General features: G+C 39.1%; 1 protein-coding gene across 24 annotated transcripts in view; it reads right to left on the reverse strand.

Annotated features, from left to right (window-relative positions):
- Positions 1–15369, reverse strand: part of DUT (deoxyuridine triphosphatase) — a 71307-nt gene that overhangs the window by 52761 nt on the left and 3177 nt on the right. For 9 of the 24 annotated variants that reach the window (XM_081508544.1, XM_081508548.1, XM_081508552.1 and 6 more), the window contains exons 3-7: positions 15010–15101; positions 13374–13418; positions 8239–8313; positions 7994–8064; positions 1329–1507 (exon numbers count right to left, since the gene is read on the reverse strand). In XM_081508544.1, coding sequence (XP_081364670.1) covers positions 1329–1507; positions 7994–8064; positions 8239–8313; positions 13374–13418; positions 15010–15101 — 462 coding nt within the window. Of the gene's footprint in view, positions 1–1328; positions 1508–6691; positions 6816–7993; positions 8065–8238; positions 8314–13373; positions 13419–15009; positions 15102–15369 lie in introns of those variants that run through there. The other 15 variants (XM_081508536.1, XM_081508554.1, XM_081508556.1 and 12 more) reach the window with 2 other exon arrangements.

The following is a 15369-nucleotide window of genomic DNA, read 5'->3' on the forward strand; positions in this document are numbered from 1 at the left end:
GTTTCTCAGTGTCATTTCCATCCATCTTTCCTTCACCAACTTCTGTGTTCATTAGCTGGCTATTTCAGCAATGGCTTGTTAACCTCAGTGTCACAGACATTCGATTATCTGTCACAGATGTTAGATATTAGAATATCAGCTCTTGAAGCTCAGCTCTAGTGATGTTACTCTTTGTCCCAAACATTTGCATGGCTGGCTATTGCTTCCCTGGCGTTTAGAACCCTCCAGAGTGAATGTGCAACCTACAACTCTAGAATACTTACCAGTGAGTTTCTACATGTCCTTTACATTCCAGTCTATTTGAATTTCAGTTTTGGCATTTTATGACTATGCCTTGGGTCTCCTTTATATTTTCAAGGCATATCGCCTGCTGTGGAGATTTCTGTGTTTATCTTACTTCCCTTGCTAGACAGTAACCTTCCTGAAGATAATTGTGATCATTTATTGACAAAATATTCTTTGCTATGGACTGAGTGAGATACTTCACATCCATCAACTCTAGATTTCTTATACTGTAAGGTGGATATTCTTATATTTTTCAGATAGGATGGTAGAGACTCAAGAGTGGTTAAATGATGTCCTCAAGGTCATGTAGCTAGTCTGTGACAGCTCATGTCTAGTTGTTTCACCTATATCATCTAGAAAAACGCTAAATTGAAGGAATGATGATGCTGGCACTTGTCCAGCACATAGATGCTAGGCAATTACAAGTGTGAATAAATGAATGGTGATTTTATACCTTAAATAGAGCCCCCTTTAGTGTTCTTGCCTGGAGAATCCCAGGGACGGGGGAGCCTGGTGGGCTGCCGTCAATGGGGTCGCACAGGGTCGGACACGACTGAAGCGACTTAGCAGCAGCAGCAGCAGCAACTTTAGATAATCGCCACCAGGTGGCAGTAGTTTGCCGCAGCCATATAGTGCGGGCTCAAGATTCACTACATGGAATGGGAAAGCAAGAAAGGGACCCTGGAAACGCTCTGAAGCACTCTTTCCTATTTTATGCTAAGAAAATTGAGAACTCATAAAGTTATTTTACTTACTCAAGATCTTTTAGTTAGTAAAAGAGTGGAACTTAAACTTAGGTCTAAAACTCCCAAAGCCAGTGTTTTACCATCATACCAACTTGTATGTTTTTTCTTCCAAGATTATAATTTCGTCATAATTTTCCCACTGAATATTAAAATATTCAGTAAAATATTGAAAGTAATAAAAATTAAACAAAGCTATTTTATTATAAAGTTCTAAGTGTTTTTCTTAACCAAGTATCAAATAATACAGTTTTCATGTTAAAAATATTAAAATAGAGATAATGCAAAGAGGGAAAACACCAGCAATTCCAACAGCCAGACATAATCATTATTTTGGAAGATGTTCTCCCAGAGGTTTCTTTACTGATCTGTAAAACCCACTGGACATGAGTTCGAGCAAACTCCAGAAGACAGTGAAGGACAGGGAAGCCTGGTATGCTGCAGTCCATGGGGTCACAGAGTTGGACGCGCCTGAGCAACTGAACAACAAAACCCATTTTTAAAAATTAGAATCAAACCAAGACATAATTTAGTAATTTATTAACCTAAAATTCTCCCTATAATCTTACTTTTGTAAATAGTTATTAGACATTTTCTTTAGGAGACTTCACAGATGTTTAAAAAGTCTCCCAACTTAACCATGCTGCTGCTGCTGCTGCTGCTAAGTCGCTTCAGTCGTGTCCGACTCTGTGCGACCCCATAGACGGCAGCCCACCAGGCTCCGCCGTCCCTGGGATTCTCCAGGCAAGAACACTGGAGTGGGTTGCCATTTCCTTCTCCAATGCATGAAAGTGAAAAGTGAAAGTGAAGTCGCTCAGTCGTGTCCGACTCTTAGCGACCCCATGGACTGTAGCCCACCAGGCTCCTCCGTCCATGGGATTTTCCAGGCAAGAGTACTGGAGTGCGGTGCCATTACCTTCTCCGATAACTTAACCATGATTAGTTGCTAAATAAAGGGAGACCATTTTTAATGTCCTTTTTTCCTTCATGTATTTCTGGAGAAGATTCCCTTCATGAAAACAGTTTCACTTGTATTTTTACCTTTCTCATTCTCTTTTCAGTAAGAAAAAGAGCAATGTCAAAACACTCTGCACATATTCCATCTCCAGTGGAGATGTGTCTTATCAGTAAAAGGCATTTTATTTTCACTTTTAAGTTGTTCCTCCCTACTCACCTCTCTTCTTAGGATGATGATATAATACTAAAGAGTATTTCTCAGCTAAAATTATCAGGTCAGTTACATAAAATGGTATATTTTACACTAATGAGCAGAAAATAAAATGGCTTCAAATGCCTAATTACATATGGGTCACACTATTGAGTGATCACATGCCTCTTAAAGTAGATTTTGCATATAAAGCTTTCTCTGTATCCAGGGGTGCTCTCGGGAATCTATAAACATCACTACTAAAATTATCATTGAATTTTGGCCTGGATGATTTTTGCCCTCTGTAATTGGCATTCTTGTGACTGGCACTCTATCCCCATTACCTTAAGAGTATGCAGTAGAGGTTAGCAGTAAGAAAACAAAGTTGTGGGGGGGGGGTTGGCACTCATTCTAACAGGGATCAATGCTGGAGTTGAAGATGCAGTGGGGAAAGGAGCAAATGAAAAATAGGATTAAGTGTGATTTGGGGATGGTCAAAGCCAGGGGATTGGGGTAGGTAGAAGCTCTGCTGAGAACACTTTATGTGACAACTTGGACTCAGCACTCATGTAATCATGTCAGTATGTCCAAGATCCATTAACCCCAAACAGAAAACTCCAGGTACGTACCTATTTCCAGCCAGGTGGGATGGAGATGGTCATGTGGCAAGAAATACTGTGTGGGGAAGGTGCTCTGACACCCAAATATTGGGTCTTCCCCCACCTCTATCCACCATCCACCTAGGCCAGCTGTTTAAATGACTTCTTCTACAGATAGCCATTAAGGAAGTTAACTGATGGAGCATCAGTTTGACTGTTTTCCTGACTATTTCTCTCCTGACATATACAGAACCAAGGATGGAAGTGGATAGTGGAAATCACTAGTGAGTGAGGCAGAACTGTCAAGGGAGAGGAAAACTGCCTGGTTTCTGCCTGGAAATAAATTGATAGAATGGTAATTGCTATCTAATTTACAGTTGATAACCAAAGTGCAGCCCTGCATGTGAAAATGATGCTTCTCTTTGGCCATCAGAAAAAACTGGTATCCTTTTTAGTAGAAAGGAAGACTTGCTCTAATAAAATGACATACCCTGGTTTTCCTTTGCTACCAACTGAACCTGCTTCCCTTGTGGCTCAGCTGGTAAAGAATCTGCCTGCAATGCAGGGAACCTGGGTTTGATCCCTGGGTTGGTAAGATCCCCTGGAGAAGAAAATGGCTACCCACCCTAGTATTCTGGCCTGGAGAACTGTCCATGGGGTCGCAAAGAGTTGGACACGACTGAGCAACTTTCACTTTCACCAACTGAATCTAGCAGATGAAAGAAGGCAAAGCTAAAATGAGCTCAGGAACCAAGCCTTATTAACACAGGCTCTCACTTCTAGCAAACCAGTCCAGACCACTATTTGCTGCTGCTGCTGCTAAGTCGCATCAGTCGTGTCCGACTCTTCGCGACCCCATGGGCTGCAGCCTACCAGGCTCCTCCTTCCATGGGGTTTCCCAGGCAAGAGTACTGGAGTGGGGTGCCATTGCCTCCTCTGAAACCAGTATTTAGGTGTTCCTATACTGTAGTTCCTCACTATACCATCCACTTTTGTTTCACACACTTGCCTAAACATTATATTTCATAATAAAACAAAGTAAAATTATCACAAAATATTTGAACTTCACATACATAACATAGAAAATGTCTCCAAAAATCTCAACCCAACAGACTGTATTGTACTCTTCCATGTGGCTTTTGCTTTTTTTGCTTTTCCCATGCAGTATTTGCATTTTTTTTTTCACTTTTCTGGTGAAGTTCCACAAGTCTGCCCTATGCCACTGTTAAGGAGAAAGACTTTTCCCTTCCTATGAAGAGAAAAGCCTAGTCCTCTCCTACCATGTCTTTCTTTCCCGTGAGTCTCCTTTACTACTCACAGAAAACACTTCACTTCTGGGCGCCCGATGTGTGCAGGCTTTTTCCCACACCAGGCAATTCTCTGTGACACCAGCTGGGGTGTCCAATTTCTTAATTCTGACACTGTGTGTACTTGGAGATAGGCTCAGATACTATCCCAGCACCACCTGTGAGCTCTCTGAGCCCTGTTCTTTCAGGGGTTTTATGAAGGCTTCATCACATGGGAATGATCCATCATTAATTCCAATTTTGGCCCTTCTCCCTTCACAAGAGAATGGGAGGAAGGAATTGAGAGTTCTAAGCTTCTAATCATGGCCTGGCCTTTCTGGTGACCAGACCTCATTCAGGAGCCACATAGGGACTGAGTCACCCTGTTAGAACAAAACCCTTCCATCATCCACAAAATTACAAGGGTTTCAGGAGCTCTGTGTCAAGAACAGAGATCAAAGACCAATAACAGAACAAAAGATGTTCTTATCACTAGGGGGACAGAGGCTAATATATATATTCTATTATCTCACAGCCACTGTCTTCTATAGATGAGACCCACTGAAACTAACTTCAGTACCTCAGATCACATATGACAAGCCTAATCTGAGTCTTTAGATTCTAAAAACATCTATTATATTTCAGGTACTTTCTCTAGCCAACTGCCCCTCATTCCTCCCATGCCAACAAATACACTTTCCCAGGTGAAAACATATCACCCATGGGTATCATTCCAGGTATCTAGAGTAGCTTCAAATGTGAGCATCTTCCTTTAAGTATGGTACCCAGATGGAAACATATTCCAAGTACAAGAAAACTAGAGGAAGCTTTTCATTAACCATGTCTTCTTTTGTATATCCTCTCTACCACTTGGAAGACTGAAGATACTGCAGAGAACATGGGCTTTGAAGCCACAGGACCTGTTTTAATAGTAGTCATTGTTAGCTGAAATGTCTCTGAGCCTGTTTTTGTCACCTATAAAAAAGTGTTGTTTTTTTTTTTTTCCTATTCTCCACAGGCACGTTACAAGAAAGAAAAGAGCAGTTTGTAAGTGCTTAACAGTGGACTTAACTGTTAAGCTAAGACGCAATCTCTTAGCAGTAACATCATAGTCTTCAACTGTTACTATGTATTGGCCCGAGTTCAGAGAACCGGCCTCTAGCTAGTTTAGCAGAATTGAAGTTTTACTGACTTCAGAAATAATTTATACCATGACCCAGTTAACATGTGCACACATAAGTAATTCAAATAATCTTCACAGAATTTACCCATCTGACCTGTTGTCCTCTGCTGTATTTGTTCAATATTTTTTAACACTAGTTATGACCCACTGAGTTAATTTCATAACTCACTGATGAACTATAACCCATAGTTACATTTTCAAATTAATGGAAAAGACTATTGACACATTGCACGGTATAACATGGCCTAGGGAACCACTGGAAGGGCAGAAGAAACCCAAGCTTCCAGGAACTGGGCAGCCAAGAGTTGCCAGCTCCAGAGCATTCCGTCTGTATGACCCCCACCTACAAAATGATGCCTCCTGAGCCTCGCACTAGGGTATCTGATTGACAAAGCCTAGCTGACACAAAGTCCTGGTGCAGAGGGCTTTGGGAAATGCAGGAAAGGAAAGCACACCAAAACTGCAACAGATGATGTTAAACCAACTCATATGGCTGAGACATACTTACTCAGATACTTGGCTTGGACAAACCCAGTGGTCTAGGCATACCTCCTTACATCTGTTTATCTGTACTAAATTGTGTATTTTCTTGGACAGCCTATTACTGCTACTTCAGTGAGGCAAATTCACATTACTACAATTTACTTGTGTGCTTAGTTGCTTAGTTGTGTTCGACTCTTTGTGATCCCATGGACTGTAGCCCACCATGCTCTCTGTCCATGGAATTCTCCAGGCAAGAATACTAGAGGGGCTTGCCATGCCCTGCTCCAGGGGATCTTCCCAACCCAGGGATCGAACCCAGGTTTCCAGCATTGCAGGCCGATTCTTTACCATCTGAGCCACCAGGGAAACCCCAACAGAATGAAATTCAGAGCAATTAACCAAATGGAGATTCCCAACTCACATTTCCTTTCACAAATACACCTGTACCCAGTTAACCTGGGGTCTACCAAAATGGAAGATTTAAAAAAAACAGGGAAAACTTAAAAAAATAAACCGAGAATTCTATTCTTCCCAACCTCACAAAGAATCTTAAGTTTAGAATAACATTTTTTACATTTCTGAAGAGAAGGGAAGAATTAGCAATAACTTCTTTTTATTGTTGTTTAACTCAGTTTATGCAATAGTTTATCTCTGTGAGAATTCAAATTTATTGAATGAAATGCATTGCTTATGATATTCAAAGCATTTTAAAAATAAGTTACTGAAGGGGTAGTATATAGTGAATTAAATAGTACAGATTTGGGGATAACTGATGTGCCTTTAATTTAAAAAAGAAACTGCATGAGTTCACAAACAGACTTATATAACCACTAAACGCAGAAAAACACAAAGAAGTAGGTTTCTATAGGATCCCAACAGAGGTACCCTTTCCTTAATCATAAGAAAACCAAATACTTTTAGAAGCTGAAGTGTTAAGCTTCTTATAGAAATGCAAAACACCAAAACACTTTAAGCAAAGTCTTTATTTTCAAGAAAAAAGTACATTCTCATTTCCTGTTCTTGGCATAAGTTTTAATTACTTCCAGTGGAACCAAAGCCTCCTGAACCCCTTTCAGTGTCATCTAAAACCTGAAAAGACATAAAGATAGTGAGCCGCATAGTTAATTTTAGATCCTCTTTCAGGTCTCTCCAGCTCCCAATTGGTAAGAGTTTTATTCTTGCTATATCATTCCTTCAAAAAGGAGATTACAGAAAGTTAAAATTTTTTAAATGTTCTGTAAAATACTGAATAATACCAAAAAAGCTAAGGGAATAGTAGAATTTCACAGTCTATTTAAATGGTTTATTATTCAAAGTAATGCTATACAATAGCCATGGAAAACATTTGAAGAAGTTCTACAACTAAGATTTTAATTTTGCTTAAAATAGAACTAGTCAAATATTCTACTACAGATGGTCCCCAAATTAGGATGGTTTAACTTATGATTTTTCAACTTTATGATGGTGTGAAAGTGGTAAAAACTGTGCTTCAAATAATGAATTTTGACCTTTCCCTGGGCTAGTGATATGCGATGTGATCCTCTTGTGATGCTGGGCAATGGCAGCGAGCTCCAGCTGCCAGTCAGCCATGCCATCTCAGGGTGCAATGCTGATACAGTTTCTGTGCTCATACAACCATTCTATTTTTCACTTTCAGTACAGTATTCAATCAATTACATGAGATATTCAACACTTTATTATAAAACAGGCTTTGCATTAGATGACTCTGCCCAACTAGGTTAATAAGTGTTCTGAGCTAGACTAGGCTAAGCTATGATGTTCAGTAGGTTAGGTGTGTGAAGTGTATTTTCGACTTAAGATATTTTCAATTTACGATGGCTGTATCAGGATGTAATCTCATTGTTAAGTTGAGAAAGATCTGTATTTAGTTACCAATAGCATATTGGAGAAGGCAATGGCACCCTACTCCAATACTCTTGCCTGGAAAATCCCATGGACGGAGAAGCCTGGTAGGCTACAGTCCATGGGGTCGCTAAGAGTCGGACACGACTGAGCGACTTCACTTTCACTTTTCCCTTTCATGCACTGGAGAAGGAAATGGCAACCCACTCCAGTATTCTTGCCTGGAGAATCCCAGGGACGACGGAGCCTGGTGGGCTGCCGTCTATGGGGTCGCACAGAGTCGGGCACGACTGAAGCGACTTAGCAGCAGCAGCAGCAGCAGCATATTAGATCCTCAAGTTTTATTTTTCCTTCACTGAAGATGTTATATCATGTATTCCCTACTCAGCTTTTATGATACTTACTTGAACTTCCTCTATTTCTGGGTAAAATATCCGTTCACAAATGAGCTGTGCAATTCGATCACCCTTTTTGACTTCAAAGGAAAAAAACAAAACAATTTATTACTGATATTTTATTGACGCATTCTCTGTATCCTGCCTTACACAGTACATGAGAATCAGAGGAGTTAGTATGTGCTATTTAGACATGTTTAATACATAACTCGGAAAACTCATTACATCAATGTGATTAGATATATTTAACATACCTTCAAACTTCTGTTTGCCAAAATTAAACAGGACAACACCAACATTTCCTCTATAATCTTCATCTATGACACCAGCTGAAGAAAAGAAAAATGATCTTAGCTTAGTGTATGGTACCAAGGACTAAGGGTATATGATTACCTCGAAATCATTCCTATGTAGCTCTGAAAGTTTTATCCTTACAATGAATATGTGACTCTTGCTCTGCTACTATGTAAAGCCTCAAAGCTAAGAAATGATATTACTAAAATGCAAATGTACTTAGATGCTCAGTCGTGTCTTACTCTGCGACCCCACGGACTATAGCCTGCCAGGCTCCTCTGTCCATGGGGATTCTCCAGGCAAGAATACTACAGTGGGTTGCCATGTCCTCCTCCAGGGGATCTTCCCAACCCAGGGATTGAACCCAGGTCTCCTACATTGCAGGTAGCTTCCTTACCATCTGAGCCACCATGGAAGCCCAAAATTCAAATAAGAATTTTGAAAGTGGTCCTAATTTTCCAATTTGTCATCCTTACAAATGGTGACCATTACCTACTCTAAATTGGGAGTAGGTGTTTAGCGTCTCAGCCAAGTCATCCTTAACTGCTCTCTCCCAATCCTAGTATCTATCTGCTGCATACCTGTCAAAAAGACTAGGAGAAAATTACGATTTGGGTTTTAAAGGCTTTTCCTGGTAGCAGTTTCCCACTAATATCCAGACTGAGATATGACTGAGTCATAAATAAAAATGTCAAAAAGCCAGAAGATCTGTGGTGGAATAAGTCAATGCTGACACTGTTAAGCAGCAGTCTAGCAAATATCAGAACGTTCCATTTTTATAATGAAAATGGAGCTGAAATGTTCACTTCACATTCTTCTTCGCCTTTCCATTTGAGCTACCATCCTTTCTTAAGAGCATGATCTCTCAGAAGACATTAGCACATAAGCTTAATAAGGAGTATACTTTTATACACAACTGTGTGTAATTAGAACCTGTTTGAGATTATAAACACAAAGGCAGCAAATTTTTGCAGGAGAGGAACTTGAGCCAGGGCCCTGCCACAGCCCAGAGAAGTACATCTACCCTACTTGCTAGCGTTTATCTTTGGGCCAAGAATCCAAAACCTTCCCATAAACACAAGCACAGATAATACAGGTGCACCAGGTCTTCTCATTTCCTTTTTAAAAATTAAGACATAATTCACAATTCAACATTTTTTAGTGTATTCAGCGTTGTGAAAACATGACCGCAATCAATTTTTGAACATTTTCATTACCCTGAAAAGAAACCCCCTAGCTATTAGCAGTCACTTTCCTATCCCTATCTTTCCCCTCAATGCCTATTTCCTTTTATACACGTTAATTCTTTCCCTTCAGTTTGTAAAATGCTAGATAGGATTCATGTGAATCTAATTAAATGCAGCTCCATGTCATATCTTACATCTTAATAATACCCCACTTTTTGGGGGGAGGGAACTCTTATCAAAGAAGAAAAAAAAATAAAAAGTATCAGGAATTTAGTTCAATAGGTACTAATGCTGGTTGGCCAGACTCATAGTTATTTGAAGGTCAATTAAAAAATTTTTTTTCTTTTTTTTTTCTTTTTTAGAACAAGAGTAAGCATTCACTTTCAATTTTCTCATATAGGAAAAAAAAAAAGGCAAAATTAAAAAAAACATACTAAAAGTTCCACCACAGGGAAATCTACTCAGAAAAACTAACATTTTAGATTTTTCCAGTGGATTACTGTAGAAGTTTAGATGAACCCCTGTGCCTTATGAATGAGTTAGTAGGGCTAAGTGAAACCGAACTTAAAATACTTCTTACAAGGTTCCTGACATAAGACTTAAGAGTTTGAATTAAAGATAAAACAGTTTTTTAAACAGCAAGAACAGTGAGTATAAAAGTGGCTGAAAGTGGTTCATATCATGTCTAGACTAAAGGAAACAGTCTATTCTTTTCTGGTTCTACATCAATAAAACTGACCAACTCAAAGAATACTGAAGCCTGGCATCTTTCCCTCCGCTGCCAGTTGATCATTAACTTAGTCCTTGATATTTACTGAAAGAATAGATATAAAGATAGGACCAGCTGTTTTCTATATTATCTAGATGCAGAAAGTTTCAGCTGCAGGAATGGCTCAGATCAGAGTTAAGGAAGGAACCCCTCAGCAGCAGGTCATTCCCTGCCTCCCATGCCGGAACAAATGACCACAGGAGGCTTGGCATCTCCAAGTGGGAGTGCGCAAGTACAGGCTAGCACTCATTCACTTAGGGTGCCTTAGATAGAGACCAGGTGTGCTGAATTCTGAACTCGCTTCTTCACTAGAAAATTTTTAGAGTACCCAAACAGTACAAATACATATAAAGTAAAAGCTAATAATGCTTCCCAACTCTCCCCCTCAGGCAGCCACGTATTTTACACGTTTTTTCCACCTAAAATAGTATAGCTATCCTTTGAGAGTAACATATCTGAATCTTGGTCATTCTTTTAGATCCAAGATATGGAAATATAGCACCATGATTCCTATGTAACTATTCTTTTATATATCGTCACACATTCAGGTCATTTTTACATTTTTCCTATAATAATCAAAGCAGTCCTTTACATATGTCCTTATGTATTACTGTATTGTATTCTCATCAAATGGTTTCCAAAAAAAAAGAAAAAGCACTTTCCTGGGCTGAAAGGTGTGTATATTTAAAATTTTAATGGATATTGCTAGACAACTTTGCAAAGAAGGTATAGCAATTCAAATTTCTATCCATGATATTTAAGAATGCCCATTTCCAAGCTCTCTTACAATACCAAATTGAAGCAATCTTTTTTAATTCTGGCCACTTTGATGAGTAAAAGATGGTATTTCATGGATTTATTTACATTTCCCTGATGACTAGTGAGGCTGTGCTTTTTTACCTCAATATGTTTGTTCCACATTTGCATGTCCTCTTCTATATTTTATAATCAGTTTTTCTTCCCCCCTTATCTGTTTGGAATTTAACTCTTCTTCATATGACTTGCAAGTATTTATTTGTTTACTTTATGGTATCTTCTACAGTATCAAAAAACACTCTTTTTTGTAAAGGCCTTGCTATATATTTATAAAGGAGTCCTATCACACATATGGTTGGACGTCTTGAATTCCTCGAAGCCAGGTGATCTACCTAGGCTGAAAGAAATTAAGTCCTTTCAAGTCAATTAGAATGTATGACAGAAAAAAAGGTCCTTAATTACTCCTTTTTTTAAAGCATGAATGCCAATGTTATTAAAAAAATCTAATAGTTCCAAGTTCATTCATTACTTGTTATTCAAAGGCAAACTGACCATCAAAGAAAATACAAGACATTCCTTTCCTACATAAGGGACATAAACATCAGGGGTATTTCTCTTCATGAGAAAGCAGAAAGTATTTTGAAGTTATCACTGGAAAAATCATGCATTGGAACTGGCAGAGTGATTAACTGACTTCAGGCAAAAGTTTTACTGTGTCAAGACTTTGGCATGTCATTCGTTGGAAACCTTCTTTACTGAAAACTATCCACACCTACCAGATGTGAATTCTGAACAGAATCCTGCATACTCAACTTTTCCCTTTGACCCTTATTTACAGCCTGGGATTTCTAACAATATCCCTCTTCTGAAATAAAAACTGTGGCCAACTATGATAAACGTGTGCCTAGGAGACATTTTTAAGATACTCTGCATCCAAGAACACACCACAATGTGACTGTGTGAATAATACCACAGGAACCACCAGGCAAACTAACTTTCCATTGCTTTTACATGAATTTTTTTCAGAGGATTGTTTTAAATAGAGCAGAAGTTAGTAACAAAGTCAGAAAAAGTTTCCATGTTAAAAAAAAAAAAAATCTGAGAAGTCCATAGAGGACAGAAAATATGTACTAAGCAGTGTTAGTGCTTTAGATACATTATAATTCAATCCTCTCATCTTTCATGGCAAGCACACTAATCTTCATTTTACAGATAAGGAAACTGAGGCTCAGAAAAGTTAAGCAATAACTACCTGCTGCTACTGCTAAGTCACCTCAGTTGTGTCTGACTCTGTGAAACCCCATAGATGGCAGCCCAGCAGGCTCCGCCGTCCCTGGGATTCTCCAGGCAAGAACACTGGAGTGGGTTGCCATTTCCTTCTCCAATGCAACTAGCTAGTTAGTGACAAATTTAGAGTCCAAATCCAGTTGTTATTCCATAGCCCATGTTCCTTTCATAACCCTTTGAAATTTATTTAAAAATACCATCTTTTATATCCTTAAGTTATCGTCTTAAGTGACCATACTAGACCTTGTAAAAATATTCTTGAAAGTCAAGCATAAGTTAGCCCAGGGAATTCTCAACCCCAGAGGGCTGTCCATCTCTGTTGAGTTATATTCAGCTCCTCTTCAGTCTCCAAGAGCTATTTTGGGGCTCCTGTTTTACCCCACAGCACCACCTAGTGACACTGTGGGGAGATGGCCCAGGGACAGGCCTCAGACAGAGAGGGAACAGTAAGTTAATTCAGGGCAGAGCTAGGTTGGTAGAGGGACAGGGCAGGGTGATCCACAGCATTTAATTGCAGTGGAGAGAACAAGGGGATTGGAATCATATGGATGGATTTCAGTTTTTAAAGAGGCAACTTGGGTCCATTTCTGAGTCAGCTTCCTAGTCTATTAAAAAGCAGCTTCATAAAAACAGCAGGAGGTGGAGAATTTAACATACCCACTCATCTGAGGGCTAAAAGAGGCCTTTTTAGAGAAGCACTAACTACAATTGCTTAAATAATGATATGAAAGCACTTCTTTTCATTGTAATAACAAACTTCCTTCTGTGAACAGTCATTTTTGGACTAAATGCAGATTATCACTAAACCAAGGCAAAATCCTATCTGTTAGACAGTGTCTAGCTTGTGAGTGAAATAACATTTCACATAATGATCATTAAAAAAGTAGCCATACTCAAATAGCATTCAGAACTCTATCATAATCATCTTTTACTTAGGGACAGAAATTTCTAAAAGGCAAGATACAACAAAAACCATTTTCTTTTCTTGATGATAAAAATAAAATCTGTCATTTGATTACTGCAAAAACAAAGTAAACACTTGTAAATATTTACAGAATAAAAATGTAAATATATAATAAAAATGTAAATATATTACCTCCTACATCTATGAAGTGTTTTGCAGCCAAGCCAGAACGAGGAGCTATAAAACAAACAAACAAAAAGAAATTGACTATCTTAAGAAGGGCAAAACTGAATAAAATTGACACAATCTAAGCATGTCACTCTCATCCCTATAACATCTGTATCTTAACCTCAGCAGACAGTTCTGAATTAAAAATGTATTTATCACACTGTATGATCAAAGTAGAAAAGTTTAGAAAAATGTTGACAAGGTTTAATTCAAAACCAACTAAAACCACTCCAGCATGTCTTTAGGGAACTGAGGATAAGTGTTGAAGCTGTGGTCTGCAGGAATGAACTGGAAAGTGAACAAGTGGTGAAAACCGTGGACAACGCTGTCCAGACGTCTGGTCACAAAGGGAGGATGGTAGCTGGCAGGGACATGGGGCAGAGGAAGGGACTTTTATTTTAAGATAGGAGATCGGAGCATGTTGCAGTATGGATAAGAAGGGAGGGGCATAAACCCAACCATAGAGTAGCAGAGGTTAACCTTGAACTTGGGACTCCTACTCATAATTCAGATGCCAAAAGACAAAGCTGAATGAAACAAATGAACCAGAGTAAGAAGCTAAGTTTATACCCTACTCTTGCTGACTTGAGCAACAGGTCTACCATTAATTATCCTAACATCTAGTATTTTATTCCAGAATAACTTAAATCAGGCGCTTTGTCGGTAAATTCTACCCCTTCCTGCCTTCACTGTTATTTTACCCCATCTCCTAATCCACCCACCCACCCCCCAATACACTAAAAATGCCGTCAGTGCAGCCAAAAAGATGAAGAGAGAGCTCATTTCAGTTTTCTTTTAAAAGCTGAAGTATCAGCAGTTCTCAGACTCCGGCTAAAAAGATCCCTCTGGGATCACAGTTCCATTTGCTCCTTTATGTTTACTCTGAAGTCAGTCAGCAAGTAATTAGACTCTTGAAAAGAAGTTTTAAACTCTTTCTACAGTGACAAGTGACTCGCTGCAGAAAAATCAAACCTGTTGGCTTGCCCTGCATTTTATCCTCTCTCCTCCCACGATGAGGCCTTTTCCTCTAGTGCACTGAAGAGCATCCCTTACCTAGCACATCTCATGGGAGGAAACCCAAGGGGGAAGGGCTAAGGGCCTGATATCCTCAGGGGTTAGAAACTTTACTTATATCGGTGATATAAGATGCCACATGCCATTATCTTAACCCTGCATCTTTATTCTTACAAAACAAATAAACATCTTCACAAAGAAATCTGACTTCATATGCCATCTGATCCCTGAAGGGAGAACTGGTGGTAAGACTAGAAAAACCATCAGTTAAACATCACCTATATTTTCAGTTTTTCTCACAGTGAACACCTGTGAGAACAACCTCCTAGGCTAATGTGAGTGTCCAAAAACCTTAAGTAAGGAATCCGGGGGGAGGAAAAAAAGCAAAGAGAGGCAAATGTAGCTACATTAAGGAAAGTTTTCAAATGACTGCAACTGCCATCGCAGGTGGCATATCTTTATTTTAGGACACAGGCCAAGCAATATCCCTTCCCTTATTTATATACCCCAAATGAAACTTAAGAAGAAAGAACCAATCACAAGGGAAGAGGATGACAAATAGTTATCTGTATCTCAAGTCACTTACCCACTCTTCCATAGCACCCAGAAGGAAGGGCTATCTGAATGTCAGTTTTCACAAGCACTTTCTCCATCGGTGGTACTGTGTAATCATAGGCGCTAGGAAAATAGTGAAAGATAACTGGTATTTAGATATAGTAATTCTCTAAGCATTCTTTGGTAAAAGAGGTGATAACCTGTAAACGTATTTTCCTTTGAACAAAATTGTGTTGGCAAACAGATAATTTTTTAGCGGATGGGGGCTGAAAGGCAGACTGTAGAAGGTATATGATTCACTAACATGGTACAAAAAGAGGACGATAAAGAATGAAGAAAGAAAGGCAGATAATAGCAAATAATAGCTAATACTTATTAAGCCATTACTCTG

The sequence above is a fragment of the Giraffa tippelskirchi genome, chromosome 7, assembly GCF_054371585.1.
Source record: "Giraffa tippelskirchi isolate mGirTip1 chromosome 7, T2T-mGirTip1v1.2.pri, whole genome shotgun sequence".
Taxonomy (NCBI): domain Eukaryota; kingdom Metazoa; phylum Chordata; class Mammalia; order Artiodactyla; family Giraffidae; genus Giraffa; species Giraffa tippelskirchi.